This window comes from Callithrix jacchus, chromosome X (genome assembly GCF_049354715.1).
Source record: "Callithrix jacchus isolate 240 chromosome X, calJac240_pri, whole genome shotgun sequence".
Lineage (NCBI taxonomy): Eukaryota > Metazoa > Chordata > Mammalia > Primates > Cebidae > Callithrix > Callithrix jacchus.
Window position 1 is genome coordinate 126307891 of NC_133524.1, and position 17008 is coordinate 126324898.

The 17008-nt window shown below is 38.4% G+C and overlaps 1 protein-coding gene across 12 annotated transcripts in view; it reads right to left on the minus strand.

Annotated features, from left to right (window-relative positions):
- ENOX2 (ecto-NOX disulfide-thiol exchanger 2) overlaps positions 1 to 17008 on the minus strand; it is a 290714-nt gene that overhangs the window by 30435 nt on the left and 243271 nt on the right. For all 12 annotated transcript variants that reach the window (XM_078363075.1, XM_035289389.3, XM_078363071.1 and 9 more), the window contains 3 exons: positions 15270 to 15482; positions 13203 to 13309; positions 4453 to 4567 (listed from right to left, as the gene is read on the minus strand). In XM_078363075.1, coding sequence (XP_078219201.1) covers positions 4453 to 4567; positions 13203 to 13309; positions 15270 to 15482 — 435 coding nt within the window. The remainder of the gene's footprint in view (positions 1 to 4452; positions 4568 to 13202; positions 13310 to 15269; positions 15483 to 17008) is intronic.

Consider the following 17008-nt stretch of genomic DNA (forward strand, 5'->3'; position numbering starts at 1 on the left):
GGTCCTAACTTGATATGATTGGTATCCGTATTGATAGAGGAAATTTGAACATAGGAATAGGCAGGCACACAGGGAGAATACCATGTGAAGGCAGATGTTAGGATGATGCATCTACCAGACAAAGAACACCCAAGATCGCTGGAAAATCACCAGAAAGTAAGAGACAAGAATGGAACAGATTCTCCCTCACAAGGAGCTAACACTAAGGATATCTTGATCTCAGACTTCTAGCTTCCAGAACTGTGAGACAATACATTTTTGTTATTTAGGCTGCCCACTTTGTGGTACTTTGTTATGACATCTCTAGAGAACCAATACAACCAACAGGCCTCCAATTTCTCAAACTAGAAAACACAGACTCATTTTTGGCTCTTTCCTTTTCTTCATCATCTATATCCATCTGGCACTCAAGAATTAGGTATATTCCTTGAAAATGACTCCTAGCATCTTTAATCTCATTCCATCTATTGCCTCCTTTTCTTTTCTTTTCTTTCTTTCCTTTTTTTTTTTTTTTAGACGGAGTTTCACTCTTGTTACCCAGGCTGGAGTGCAATGGCGCAATCTCGGCTCACCGCAATCTCCGCCTCCTGGGTTCAGGCAATTTTCCTGCCTCAGCCTCCTGAGTAGCTGGGATTACAGGCATGTGCCACCATGCCCAGCTACTTTTTTTTGGATTTTTAGTAGAGATGGGGTTTCACCATGTTGACCAGGATGGTCTTGATCTCTTGACCTCGTGATCCACCCGCCTCGGCCTCCCAAAGTGCTGGGATTACAGGCTTGAGCCACCGCGCCCGGCCTTTTCTTCTACCATTTTTTTTGTCTCAGTTCCTCTTGCCTTCACTCGGGTCCTACCCTTCATCATTTTACCTCTCACTTCTGTAAAAGTCTCTGGTTAGATTCTCTTAATTCAAGATTATCTCTTAAAATGTATAATTCATGTTGCTTTCATCATATTAGCACCATGGTCAAGATGTGCTTATAGTGGCATATTGCTTACTATGCGAAGTCTAAGGTTGGCATTCATGGCCCTCCATAATTTGGTTGGACCCATCTACTCTACTCAGTCTTTTATCCCCCTGTAAACATCATGCTTATTTTCCTCTTTGAGCCCCCCCAATCCTTTTACTCCCTTCTTTCCTCCCACCATCAAGTTGCTTTCTTACCTTCCTTCCTATCATCTTTCAAAGACCTGATCAATTTTTCACTTACTTTGACAACTCTGGCCTACACCTGATATTTCTTGCCTTGCTGCATTCTAATCAATACCTTCCATGTTAGTAGCAAGTGGTATTTCTAAAATTTTCTGTGGATTTACACATATTTATATATCTATCTCCATCATCTTATAGGACATAGTGCTTGCTAATTAATTGGCCAAACTCTTAAAGTGGAAATAATGGAAAATAAAAGGTCAGGGGGGGAGAAAGAGATTAGATTAATATCAAGGGAACAAAAAACTTTGGCCAGAACAATGAAGGAGAATTAGTCTAAGTCAATGTTTTCCGCATGTGCTACCTGGACCACCAGCATTGAAATCATTTAGGATGGCCGAAAATGCAGATTCCTCAACCCCATTACAGACATATTAGATCAGATTCTGCAGCTTTGACATCTGATTTTTAAAAGGTAACCCAAATGATTCTTCAGTATACCAAGTCTGAGAACCACTAGTCTAAGTAAAGAGAGCAGAAGATGGGTGCTGAAAGGGAACAGCTTTTCTTATGTGTACTGGGTACAGTACTTTCCATCGTGGGTAACAAGATAATGAAATAATTTTACACTACCATGATTTGCTTTGATGTAATTCTCCCTCTTCAACAGATTGTGTACATCAGTCCTTTCTTTCATGGCAAGAGTATTTAAAGTACTGTATCACAAATATGGGCTGGCTAATATGGAGTCTCTCAAAGAATAGAAATTTTGTGGCACTCCAAGGAAAGGTAACTGAGACTTCTAGGCTGGTTTTACTTTCTTTGGGAAGTAAAATTTAACCAGAAACATGCCATAGTTTACTATAATTCAAGTTTGATAGCACGGACAGAGGGGAAAAAAACATTAGCTTTGAGATCTAGTTGCTTAAGCTTTTAATTGGAACCAAGTGATAGCTAAAACATGTAGCCGCTTTAGATAAAAACTGAGGACCTATTCACTGACTCACATTGAGCAGGATTTCTGCAGTTGAGTACTACAGAAGCGAGATAACAGAATTAGATACAATTGAGGGGAAGAAAAATTCACACAAGTCCTTGAATTAAAATGAATTGAAACCTTCTGGGAGAAAAGCTATTTGGTAAGCTCCATTAAGTCTATTGTAGATAGCTTTATTTGACAAAGCAGCATCCTGGCATGTGGAACAGGAAAGAAAATAGCTATAAGATGATCTGTCAGGGAGTTTCCAGTCTCTAAATGAATAAGACTCTGTGCAGTAGCCAATAGAGCTTTTAACTCAAAAGAGATACAGAAGCAAAATGCAATTATATAACCCTAGTAAGCACGTACAGTCTGAATCTCCCATTCACCCCTCTTCTCCCCCAATAACTCCACAAACTCAGCAATATATCAAGTGGATGCTCAAACTTATGGTGGCATTTATTTCATGGTAACACTGGATAAACACTCTGTACAATACTGTAGATACTGACGTGTAAACAATCATATAAGTGAAAGATTAATCAGCTACAAAACATCCTATATAAGCACTTAAATAATTTGAATAGTTCAATTCTTATTCTATTCTTTGTTTATTTTGGCTATAAGCTTATAGCATTTATTTGCAGTAATTAGTTGACTATACAGAAAATGCTAGCTAACCACTGATTACAAATGGTGTATTCAATATAGATAGCAGTTGTTATGTTTAGGGTTCAAACAGATGGCAAAAATAAAAAAAAATCAGGTGTAACAGCTAATGAATATCTTTTTAAAAGTCTTACTTGGTATTTTTCTTTCCTTCCTTCAGAGTTTCTATTTATGGGGTGAAAATTCTAAGACCACTCAAATGGCTACAGAGCTGCTGGCTTCACTATACAAGTACTGGAACCAGGAAAGTCAGATTCAAATTATAATTTCTCTCTCTCTCTTTTACACACACACACACACACACACACACAGCAGGAACAGTATACAACTATATCTCCAATCTCCAGCATAGTGCTTAGTATGTAATAGTTATTAAATAAATGGATAAACTAATTTTTCCATCACAAAATCCCTGTTAGATTTTTTTTTGAGATGGAGTTTCCCTCTTGTTGCCCAGGCTGGAGTGCAATGGTGTGACTTCGGCTCACTGCAATGTCCTCCTCCCGGGTTCAAGGGATTCTCCCGCCTCAGCTTCCCGAGTAGCTGGGATTACAGGAGCCTACCATCATGCCTGGCTAATTTTTTGTATTTTTAGTAGAGATGGGGTTTCACCATTATGGTCAGGCTAGTCTCGAACTCCTGACCTCAGGTGATCCACCCACCTCTGCCTTCCAAAGTGCTGAGATTACAGGCGTGAGCCACCATGCCTGGCTGTTAGATGGTTTTTATAATGTACTTCTTACAAGTGTGGAAGCTGAGGCTCAGTGGGGAAGAAGTCCCTCCTAAGTCAAGAAGGACAGAGTTGGAACTAGAACTCAAGTGTTTCAACTTTAGGTCCAGTGCCTTTTCCACTGTATCTCCTATAATCTAACTTCTAAGATTGTCTGAAAGGGTTTGCCTGAAAAGAGTAGTCTTCTGGCTATTTTATCATTTGCAGTGGTAATTCGTCCATCCAAGATAATTTATTATGAAATTGAAGGGGGGGTATTGTCCTATTGTTCAAAAAGTTTGCTGTGTGGGTCCCACAAGGACCTATAACATAACCTCTGTCTCACAGAGAGGTTCTGACTATACTAGGTTAGAGCTGCCTAAATGCCCAGCGCTTTTTGGAAAAGAAATTCCACTTTTGGCCGGCTGCAGTGGCTCACGCCTGTAAATCCCATTACTTTGGAAGGCTGAGGCGGGTGGATTACAAGGACAGGAGTTCAAGACAAGCTGGGTCAATATGGTGAAACCATGTGTCTACTAAAAATACAAAAAATTAGCTGGGCATGGTGGTGTGCACCTGTGGTCCCAGCTACTCAGGAGGCTGAGGCAGAGAATTGCTTGAACCTGGGAGGCAGAGGTTGCAGTGAGCCAAGATCACACCACTGCTCTCAAGCCTGGTGATGGGGCAAGACTCCACCTAAAAAAAAGAAAAGAAAAAGAAAGCCCACTTTTCATTAGGCACTTCAATGCAAATGAAAATTACAGAAAATCCTGTAGCCATAGGTCTGATGTTCAGTCAATGTGTACATATATGGCCTACCAACTATTTCTAGCTGGTATCCATACTGATGGGTTGGTGTCCATACTTTACTGGGTATTATAGGTTTGAAAATATCTTGTCTGCAAGTACATGTTTGTTAAATAACAAAACAGAATTATCTTTACCTGATTCCTCAGTTTCTTTCGTTTCTGTTGTTTCTTCTATTTCATCATCAGACATTTCCATTTCTTCTTCTCGCCTGATTCCCATTAATTCATCATTATGAATGTTGCGAATTTCCTAAGGTTAAGAGGTATGCTTTTTAGGTGGGAATGCTTTGAAAATGTTGAGGACATGAACAGAGTTAAGGATAAGATAAAGAAGCATTTTTTCTCACATATTAGGAAAAAAATTCTCCAAACACTCTTATGGCAAAGAGGCATCTTGAAAGTAAAACAGTCTCAGACAAAGCAGACTTGGTTACACTCTGTCTTGCATTAGGCTTTCTTTCCAGACCCAGAGCTCTAGGAGTCTATGATTGTTATATTCCTCTCGTATTATAAAGTACTTTTGGCCATGAAAAACATTTTACCTCTTACATAGACTTGTGGACTTTCTTTTAAGGGTTCTGTCAATTTCACCTGCCCATGTTGGACCCTTTAATTTTGCTGCTTGCCATCCTCTTCTCTGTCCTTTTATAGTTTTGTTCAACATAACTCTTAATTGAGTTTTTGTAGTTTTAGAAATTACAGCAAAGATGAGATTTCAGGAGTAATATTCTACCAGACCAACCCTCCCATGGATAATAACTATAATCTTTGGTCAAAACACAAAACAAAACCCATAACTATTTGATGATATTGGAGAGTGAACAAAAGCAGACATATCTGAAGAGAAGCTGACACTTGGAAGAAAGGAATAGCATAGGTGAGTCTCTCAGTTTTTAAAGGGCCATTTCATCTGAGGTAGACATATTCTGAAGAGAAGCTGACACTTAGAAGAAAGGAATAGCATAGGGTGAGTCTCTTAGTTTTTTAAAGGGCCACTTAGTCTGAGGGTAGACCAGAGTTAGCACCTCATAAGATGGCTAAATTTCTAATAGCAAACCCATAGCCTTTATGGCCTAAAGAACTCAAGGACAGTTCAGGGCAATTACTGCCACTGGAAAATAAGAAGAGAATCCCAGAAAGAAGACAATAGAGGCAGGGGGAAAGAACTTCAAATTTTGTATATAAGATCTGCTCAAATGTCTGCATGATACCTGAGCCAAGAAAGCACAAGGAAGATTCCAAACAGCACAGCTAAGGCTAAAAGAACTGAAATGACAACCAAGCTTCTATCCAAGATATAGAATTCCCATCTCGAATTCAACCAGGTAAATTGACCATTAAAACAAAAGAAAACAAAGTCAATATTCTTTGAAGGAACAGAGCGGAATCCAGAGTCTTCACAACATAATAGCCAAAATATTTAGGATACAGCCCAAAATTACTTGACATATAAAAACTAGAAAGAGATGGCCCATTTCTGAAAGAAAGGACAATTAACAGACACCAACCCTGAAATAACCTAGATGTGGTAATTTAGCAAACAAAAAATTAAAGCAGCTATTATAACTATGCTCATGATGTAAAGAAAATATAATGAATGAAAATATAGAAAATCTCAGCAGAGGAATAGAAATTTTTAAAAGGAGCCAAGCGTTCTTTTGTCTGAAAATGAAAAGAATCAAGGTTCTTTAAAAAAAATTTCTATTCCTTTGCTGAGATTACCTATCCTTTCATTCATTATGAGCATATTTCTGTTATATCACTGAGAATAGTTATAATAGCTGCTTTGTAATCCTTGTCTGATAACTACCACGTCTGGGTAATTCTACAGCTAGAAAATGATATCTAAAATAAAAATAACCAGACAAGCCTAAAAGTAGAATATAAATGACAGAATAATGAGAGAATTTAAAGAGAGAGCAATACAAATGTATCCAATCTGAAGAACACTGAGAAAGATATATATATATTTTAAAAAACAGAGCCTTGAGACCTTGTGAGATTGCATCCAAAGGTCTAAGATACATGTAAATAAAACTGCAGAAAAAGAGGAGATAAAAAATAACTTAAAAAGATTTGAAGAAACAAGGGTTGGCAATTTCTGAAATTTGATGAAAGACATTAATCTACATATTCAAAAAGCTCAGCCAACCCCAAGCAGGATACGTGTGAAAAAAGCACATCATATTAAAACAGCAGAAAGCTAAAGATAAACCTCTGGAAAGCAGCCAGAGAAAAGCAATACATTATATAGAGGGGAACAACAATTTGAATCTTTGACTTCCTTCAGAAACAATTTAAGGCCAGAACTTAGTGAAATAAAATCTTTAGAGTTCATGAAAAAATACAAATATCCATTTATTCAGAATTCTGTATTCAGAGACAAATTCTCTCAAGAATAAAGCTGAGGTATATTTTCAGACAAAATTAAATGCAAGAATTCACCAACAGGCTTGCACTATAGAAAATGCTGAAGAAAGTTCTTCAGGCTGAAGGGAACTGCTAACAGATATAAATGCAGACCTTCAGGGAGGCATGAAAAACACTGAAAATGATCAAGATCCCATGAGAAAAGTCACTTTAAAAAGGTAAGCACAATAACTTTGCATTTTGAAGCAGCTCACAATCATTTGGAGGCCAATTAATGCCTGTCAGAGGCTCCTCAGCACTGAACTGAGAATTCCTTGCTTGGATTAGCTTGTACTGGGCTGTACACAGGAAATATCTGAAGCTGTCCGTGAAAATTGCCTCCATTTAGGGGAATTATGTATATTTCAAATGAACTTTTAAATAATTGATGGTATAGTTAGTCATTAACCCAAAGAAAATCCTCCTTTTTATTCCTTTTATCAGGAAAAGTAATGATTTCTAACTCAAGTTAAGTTTTTACTAAAAATAAATAAAAGACTCTTTTTTAAAACATGATCTATTTAGTATCACAACTGATAAGAATAGAAAAAGAAGATGCTAACAAAGCATCTCCCATGTGCTTCAGGGACATTACTTAAAATAGAATAAAAATAATGACTTGCTTGAGAAAAATGAACTTTAAAGGGGTGTGTCAAGAGATTTGCTTTGTCTTATTCAAACTCATTGGACAGAGAACAATAAAGGAATTTCTCATTTCTGATAATTCATTCTATCTCAGGAGTCTGATTTTCAGTTATCATTAAAGAGCTCTTATGGGGAAAGGTGATTATAATGAAGTTTGTCATTGGCAAATTCGAATATTGTACAACTTACTTCATCAGGAAAAGTCGTGACTTTCTAGTTGCCTAATAAAAATGTAGACTGTTAGAAAGTATAAGCAGAGACCAACTCTTAATTCACAAACATGTCACATAACCCTGAGAAGGTTATTGTGTTTCTCAGAAGAGTAAAGTATGTTCCTTCTAGGGAAATGTCCCAGGGCAGGAATATCTGAGAGCTAAGACATGTCCTCCAGCTTTTCAGCATCCACAAAACATCTTTATGCTTCCAGTTGGGCAAAAAAGTATAATATTTTCTTAGAAACATAGAAGTTCAAAAACTATGTGATACAGCTTATCTAGAGTCTTTCACATCCTCATAAATCCCCAGAAATATAACAGACCTATGAACAAATTTTACCTAAATGTTTCAAAGTACTTCAGGAATAAGAATCACCAGTTGCTTTAACTGATAATAAAATAAGGATAAGAAAAACTAAGGGGTATGTTTCCCTAAGTTGTTCAGTCAGGCAGGCAAAGTGGCAGAGCTCAGAGCCCCCACTAGACAATCCTTTCTAGCTACAAAGAAACACAGACTCATATCATTGTTCTTCTAGAAATACCCAATACTATATCACACACATGGGAGATAAAGAGAACAGCAGAGGTTATGGGGTTCTATAGTAAAGTAAGCTTATTGGGAACATTTAGTAAGTGACAGCATCCCCCAAAATAAGGAGTGAGGTTTTAATTCTTTGAAAATCTTTCCCTTAAAACACTTGATGTCTGAGCTACTTGTTTTCCATATTCTCTTGTTGGATCAGAAAAGTTCTACTTTGGGAAGGAAATCCTAACTAATACTTTCAGAGTGAAGGGCTAAAAGGTGACATGAACCTGAGGAAGGCATTCTACCTAGTTTGGACATAGGTGCAGGCAGGAGAAAATCTCTGAGCCACTGAAGAGGAGACAGCAAAGAAAAAGCTGTCTCCCAGATTTGCCCCATTTCCCATCCTGGCATTTTGAATCCAGTGCTGAAACCAAAAGAGTGGCAATGGTAGGCAGAAACATTTTTCAGCAATTTGCATTTGTAAATCTCTACCTGAAATTGACTAGTACTGGTAGACTACATCAGAAAAGGTAAGATAGCCCTCCTAAAGTTTTTATACCATTCTCCTGCCCACAGTAGATCTGTGATATTTTTCATTTCAACAGTGAACTGTTAGTGATTTCTTGAAGCACATTATAATGACTTTGCGACTGTTGTAACAATAACTTTTTCTGAAGCTTAGAAATTCACACACTACTCTATAATGGGGGACAATGCACTTTCATATAGAATGAAACTGAAATCTGAGACAGGAAAATGCATGAAAAGAACTGCTTTTATACCAGCTGACATTTTCGATTTATCATAAAGTAAGCAAATCATAAATCATTACACATTAATTAACTATAGTTTCACAAGAATTTATGTGGATTTAAATTAATCTTATTCATGTTTTATGATAGAAACATGATTACCAGAAAATCAAAGCTCCTTATTAAATGTGTAACAAAATTCTACTTACCTAGACTTTCTTTCTTTCTTTTTTTTTTTTTTTTAACAGGGTCTTGCTCTGTCACCCAGGCTGTAGTGTAGTGTTGTGATCATGGCTCACTACAGCCTCGACCTCCTGGGCTCAAGCGATCCTCCTACCTCAGCCTCCCAAGTAGCTGGGACCACGGGTGTGGGCCACTACACCCTGATATTTTTTGTATTTTTTGGAGAGACGGGGGTTTTACCATGTTGTGCAAGCTGGTCTCAAACTCCAGAGCTCAAGCAATCTGCCTGGATCAGCATTCCGAAGTACTGGGATTACAGGCATGAGCCACCATGCCTGGCCTAAGACTTTCAATATTAAGAGGAAAATTGGTGGAGAAGAGATCAGACAAGGGAATGGGAAGAAGCACAGGATAGGGAGCTAGCTTCTACACTTATGTAAAAATTTGATTCTGCGATATCATTTAATATAATGAAGCAAAGTACAAACTCAGGCTCTTAATTAATGTCTATTGCATGATACACAGTGGAAATACAAATTAGGTTGATCCAAATTGTGTTAGATGTTTTTTGATGGCTGAAGGCCAATAACTGGTGTTAATGCAGATGGGTCCTAAACCAAGGGTATGCGGATTATTTGAATATCAATCTGTAAACAGTTCTTCAGAGTTTGAAATGGTAGGCCTGTAATTCTAGAAAGAAAGTTATTTTAGCAATCACAGTATTTCATTTTACAAGAATACTAGCAATCATCAAGTCCCTTTTCCTCTAGCCCAATCGAGTCAAATCTCATCTGAGGGAGGATGTAAGAGGTTATTTCCTAGGGCTTATTGTTATGGCTCTAGTTTTTATACATTATCAAAGCATTAGCTTCTAATCTAGGCCAGTTAGAGAGAAACACATAGGTTTTAAGTGATTCTGCAGAAAAAGAGTTCCTACAATACACAGAACTGCCAGTAAGGTCACTGTAGAAACCAACTTTTAGTAAGGGGAGAGACTTTAGCCTTCTCCTAATACCCTTTTCAGTTGTGTTAGCAGGGACCTCCTATACATATAAATCAGGAAAGTAAAGCAATGAAAAAGACCCATTAGCAAACTAGTCTGCTTGACATATACTACCAAAGGCTCCCCAAAGGTAGAAACTTTTTCTTCATACTCTATATCCTTTCTCTCAGCAGAGTAAGACCACGTTGGCTGCTGGTAGAAGGATGTCAATGAGACAAGCAACAGGTACTTTGTGACATGAGAATATCATTGGTTGACTTGTTCTCAGATGCAACTGGTAAAAAAGTTGAACATCAGAAACTTTCGCCTTCATGAAACCCTTGGCTTATGAGTTGTATGTAGCTTGGATGCCTAGGTCAAAAATAAGCCAACCTAGCTGATTAAGTTTTTGAGAGGTTCTGATTTTCAGGGGATGCTAAGAGGCAGCGACAATTTAAGAGGATGGTTTATTTATTTCCCACAGGATACCTCCTTTTAGTCTTCATAGTTGCCTGCTATCAAGTAAAAGTTTGCAGAGGTAAAAAAAAAAAAAACAAGGACAAAAATGGAAACAAAAACAAACTATGACTTAAAGAGGCACCAATATAAAGTGAAAGAGATCTTTTAGGTTTAGGGAATGCAATACCAGAGGGGTTATGAGCTATGTCCCACTTTCAGCTGTTGTACTGAACAAAATTTAAGATATTCAAGGTGGACCTTAATTTAATTCAATCAAAGAAGCAGGAAGAATTTTGGGGGATTTCTACAGTCTACAAGTCACATCATGAAACATGTAGCTCCTGAAAAGTCATGTTGGTCACGTACTTTATCATCACCACTCTGCCAAGGAAGTTCTGTCACAATATCGGGTAATAGGGTGCAAATATCTCAGTTCTCTGTAGGTCCTAAGAGTCTCTAGCTCACTGGTATGTATAGCTATCTCAACTGTGAGTCTAATTAAACTCAAGTATATACCCACCAGATAAATAGGCTTGAAATATTAATGGCAAAAACTGCAATTACTTTTGTACCAACCTAATAACTACACAGAGCCTTGAGGAATATAATATTGATAGGTAATATTTTATGGCCTCATAGTTTACAAAAGTGTTGTGACCTAGGCAAATCAGCATTCCAGCCAAAGGCTCCCTTCCTCCTGCACAAAGGCAATGGTGTACTGTCAGGGATTTCCTTATAAGGGGGTGGGGGCATTCAGCCAACTTCTTTTAACCCAAAGAGGGCTTAGAAGTGTATGTGTATCAAAGGGAAGGTAAAACTTAATGCCATATTGCTTTTCTACAATCATAAGACCCATTGAGCATTTTTCTCTTGACTTTTATTCTTCTGAACTGAAGACTGGATATTTTAAATTTAGCGTGTGAAATTCCACTCCTCCTCTTGATCACTTTCATTACCCTTCTGGCTGCCCAAAGGCAAAGCTCATTTCATTCTATGTTGCCCGTCATAGTGCTTGAGATAGAAAAAGTGATCAGTAAACATTTGAATCACAAAGTTGAATTTTGTTTGTTGAAGGTGAACATGAGGCAGCCCTAGGATTCTAAAACCATTTTGTGCTACAGTAAGATAATAGCTTCCTTTTTTACCTAATTCTTTAAAAAACAAGTAAAGATGCTATTGGCTTTTTCTGACTCTACCTACCCATAAGATGAATGTCTTCAGGGATTTCTCTCTAGTGACTCCCAGATCCCTTTGCTGTGCTGGAATTGATGGCTCAGATACTATCAGTTTATAAACAGGGTTTGGCTTATTTTCTCCTAAAGGATTTTCATGGTTTTCAAATTATTCTCACACAAACAATCTAATATATTCTCGTGACAGACAGAGAAATTATCTTTACTTTATAGGTTAAGAAACAAAGATTTGCAAAGGTTAAATGACTAGCTCAAGACCACAAAGCATTTTGCACCAGAGCTCACAGTGAGAAGAATAATTTCTAGTCCATTTGGTAGCTTTGTAATTTTGTGTAAATCACTTAACATTTTTAAGTTTCAGTTTTCCTGCATGTAAAGCATGAATTCTATACCTACTCACTATCTCTTATGAAGTTTTTAATAAAAACTGAAGCAATACTACATTTTTCAAACTGTTTACACATTTCCTAACTCATCTAATCCTAGAAGACTGGTTTTATTATTGTTTTGAATTTACAGGTGAAGAAATAGAGACTGACAAAGGCTGAATCAGCTGCTCAGTCACACAGCTCTAACGTCAGAGCTGAGACTTGAATTCATGCCTGGTTCTCAGTTCGATACTTTTTCACTCCACCATGTCTATTGTGAGGCTCACCCAGGTGAGATAACCAATGTGAAAGCATATGATAAATGTATATATCTTTTAAATGCCATCTAAAAGTTAAGAAATATGACAATTTACATTGATAGATATAATGGGACTGCTACCAGGCTGGCAAAGAGGACCAGAAATGTAGTTGAAAAAGTTGCTGCACATATAAATTGAAAATATTAGGGCTTGGTAACGAAGTTGCCCATAGGAATAGGAGGGCTTGAGGCATATGTAACAGGATTTCCAATGGCAGATCAGTGAAATATCCCATCTTGATTTTTAAACTTTGATTCAGAACAGCAAACTAATCATATCACATTTATTCTAGTGTTATGCTAAAAACGTCAATTTAGTATAAGCAGAGAGGTGGGACCCTAAGATCAGGGTCCTGTTACCTTTAAAGCATCCACCCATAAAGATGACTAAATGAGTTTGATAAAAGCAGCTCAGAAATTTCAATGATCCAGTGTAACACCAGGCAGCTTCCGTCCTCCTCTGTCAAGACACTAAAAAATGTAAGGCAGCCCTACTATTACTAACACTGGAAGTGCAGGCCACTAATTATTGTTGTACTCAAGACTAGCTAGCTTAGAGAAGTAAACTTATAATTATCCCAGCTGCATTTTCACTACCCGGGTTTCCATCCAGCAGAATGCATTCACCACAGCACATGCACCATTTATTACCCTTTCGACAGCAGGTGGTCTGGACACAGTGACAGGCTATAGAACATGTCTTAGTGTTTCATTAGGGCCTTGTGTGACCATGGGAGCTTGGCACTATTTAATTCTGGCTAAACTCCAAATCAATAACTTGTTAAAGAAAGAAACTGTCCCCCTGAGGGGCTACCAGAATAAAAAGTTACCAACCTCAGCTTGTTTGCACCACACGCTGATGTTTTTACGCTGGGCTTTTGTGAAGTGGTCCCATGCCTTCTGCTTGGAGGCGGAATGGTACACAGCCACTATCTGCTCAACTGCAGCATTGAATCAGGAGTTGGATCAGGCCAGAGTATCATCCGGGATGGAAAAAGAGAGGAGACAAGAAATGAAATAAAAGAGAAGCATCAGGCTTGTTGTATCTTCTTGTTATGACAATATACTAGGCTGTGGTTGTGCTTGGAAAAGACTACATGTGTTGGGGTACTGTGATTTTAAAGGGGACTCAAAGGAAAAGACATCAACATACAGAAAGACAAAAGGGAACACCAGAGGTTTAGGGTAAAGTGGTAACAACTAGAGTTTGAATACAGGCAGTGTGAATTCATGGAGGCAGGAGAATCCTAGCAAATGCATTTTAATTTAGTCTTGTCTTTAGTGCACTAGTGACTCTGCACAGCATGGAAGAAAATGGCAAACTGTACAGGAACTTTCTACCCCTGGCTCCTTTCATAGCCTGCTGATATAAACTTGGATTCCTTGCTTCAACAGAATTCATGCCTTTACTATTCTGAGGTATGTTTAACCAAAAGCATCAGATCAAAACCTAAGATGGACTGAATATTTTTAAAGTCTACCTAGATAGACTGTTGACTGGAGAAATATAAGTTTTAGGAAAGAATATGATGTAAGTGTGGTCCTAGAGAGTATTTTTCTAGGTCTCTTAAAATGCCAAACAGGGAAATGTATGCAGATATTCTGGGGCTTTATCCCAATCAGCTCAAGAGAGGGGAAGCTTAGACATGACTCTTTGGGAAAAAGAAAAGCAAGACAAGAGCCCCTGTCACGTTGGGTGTTCACATTAAGAAAATCCAGAGGTGGTGTTTTTTTTTGGCCCTGTTTGCACCCTGTCTTCTAATGACTTAAGGATTTATATTCCCATGATGCATGCTGCTTTCTCTTTTTTCAAATTTTATCCTGAAGTCCTGAAGATATGTGCTTTTGCCTCCGGATTTTATGCCCATGTATACTTTCAAAATACAAGTGGCAAATGAAACAACTCCCCCTTAATCACAATTATGTATGAGTCAAGTACAGGGAAGTCAAGTTTGGAAAAAGTGGACCATAATTGTTTAAAAGCAAAGCCATAAAATTGTACTCTTATTTGTAAGGTGAATACACTTATTACTGAAAAGATACGAGTGTAACTGGGGTCTGTTGGGGGAGACCAGGGGAGGGACAGTGAGAGGTAGGGAGTTGGGGAGGGATAACATGGGGAGAAATGCCAGATACAGGTGATGGGGATGGAGGCAGCAAACCACATTGCCATGTATGTACCTATGCAACAATCCTGCATGTTCTGCACATGTACCCCAGAACCTAAAGTGCAATAAAATATATATTAAAAAATGAGTGTATAATTTTATAATGTGGTAAGCAAAAAATTACTTAATACTTGATTTGTCTGGCTTACTTCAGAGACCTTAGATAGGTGTGGAGCAGAACTTTTTGAAAATGGCCATGTTGGTAGCTTCTCACCTCCTCCCACTGTCTATGACATCCACCAAAGGTAGCAGAAGAGAGGAAACTAAATAAAAAATGTAGAAGTAGCAAATTTGGTTTTGATTCTATCACTTTGGGAAATATAACTATACTGATCATTGAAATGGAGTTTCTAAAAGGCATATTACATGATGATAATGATACAAATCTGAAGCAAAGCAGATTTAAAATGCTACATCGTAACTTTATCAATAAAATACCCAGTCCTCTACTGAGGCCCAGGGTTGTAAAAGTACAGGATGTGGCCTAAAGTGCAGTGTTCCTAAGAAGGTGAAGCACATATACCACAGAAGGTGAAGCTGGCAGGTGCCCACACGTCTCCTGTGAAACTGGAGCTTGGGCATTCGGCAATATAAGGAGAGCACAAGGCAGTGAAAAAGGGAGCCTTGAGCCTTCACACAAGATGGCTCTGGAGACCTGGGCTCCTGTAGAGAGAGCAAGTGACTAAGTGAAATGACTTATCACCATTCCAGCAGAACTCTAAGTTCCACTCACATTGAATGAGAATTCCAGAAAGGGCTTGCTTGAACTTCTCCTTTGCTTCTTCCATATCTTTCTCATGGGCAGCTTTCTCATTGACCAGGCGGCGGACGTGGCTGTTGGCCGACTGGATCATGGAGTAGAAGTTGTTGGCGCTACGACGGTTTACCTCTCCTCGCTCTATCCAGGTGAGCAAGGTCTGCACAGCTTCTGAGAATTTGGAATCATCTGAAAAAAATTATGTTTATAGCCAACAAAGGTAAGCAAATTTTGATCTATTTTCCCAACATGCTGGCAAAGAGGCCACCGTGGTTTTTGGCAGTGGTGGTTAAATGAATTGCTGAGGATGAGGAGCCACACATACACACAGGTGCACACACAGGCAGCAGGCAGGCAGACAAACAGGAGGAATGGAAGGCTCAATGTAGTCAGATTGGTTGTGGTCTACGATGAATTTTCAGAAAGAGAAATGTTTCCTTGAAAAAAGTTTTCTGTACTGATATATAGCTTTCACGTATTGCAAATTTCTTACCCTCCCTGATTTTGTGTGTGTGTGTGTGTGTGTGTGTGTGTGTGTGTGAGAGAGAGAGAGAGAGAGAGAGAGCGCATGGGCGGAGGGGAGAGAGAGACAGAAGAAAAGATAAATTAGTGAGGGGCTTCAGAATTCTACAGTGCTGTGTTTTAATGAGGAAAAACAAACTTGAATCCTGAGTTTAACTTGAATTTGACAGTAACTTTACCTTGGATCCATGCAATTACAGCATTGGAAGGAGCCTCAGGGAAGAGTTAAGTGGGTCATTCTTCAGATACAAACATGTACATCTTCGACCTTTTATAATATCACTCCTGCATTCCATCCACAGCCCCAGGCCTTCCACTTAGTCCCAGTCACGATCTATTTTGATGCAATTCATTTTATTTCTATATTTCTCCACATCCTTTTTTCTTTTGCCCAAGGAACGCTCCATGTAGATTTCTGCAGCTACTTAAGAGTTATTCTGTGATTAGTTAAGATAGTAGAGAAGCTCTTCCAAAGCTTCTGGTTTGGCTCCCCAAGATAGCCACATATACATTCTACTCTTAAAGGCTGCAGAGAGGGAGAGTCCATTAATATCTATTGAAGCCCAATTCAAGGACTTCACCTCCTTCTCTGGCTAGAAACCCTTATGTCAAGTGGAAATTTTCTTCATTGCAATTTGAATTTCTTGCCTCTTGCCCTTTTTTCAGTGCAGACCTATGACAAGCAGTCAGCCTCCCCTTTATAGCAGCTTTTCACTTTATTACTTAGATATAGACTTTATGTTGATGCTCAGTTTTTGCTTCTCTTGAGGGTCACATACCATTAAATTCATTTTTTAAAAACGTAAACTAATTTGTTTGGTGTTGTGTGAGTAGGCAAGTCTTGGACCTGGCATCTTAGCCAATGCTTTCTTTCAGCCTTTCTGGTTTTTCAAAATGTACCATTATTTCTGTGCCTCTATTCTGGACTCTAGGTTTTCTGCTTTTCCCTTAAAGAAAGTCAAAATCAGTTTCTTACATGTGTGAATCCCTTAGGCTATGTGGTACAAACATGTCTGGTGAAGGAGACCTATTTGGAAGGTAGGATTAACAGTATATTGCTGACCTGAGAGTACAAGAAGCAGGGAAAATTCATACCATTAGAGCTGGATTGGTGTTATCAATAAGAGCAATGGGACACCAGCATTCACCAGAGCTACTAAGACAGGAGACCAGGCAGAGCAATTAATGTTAAA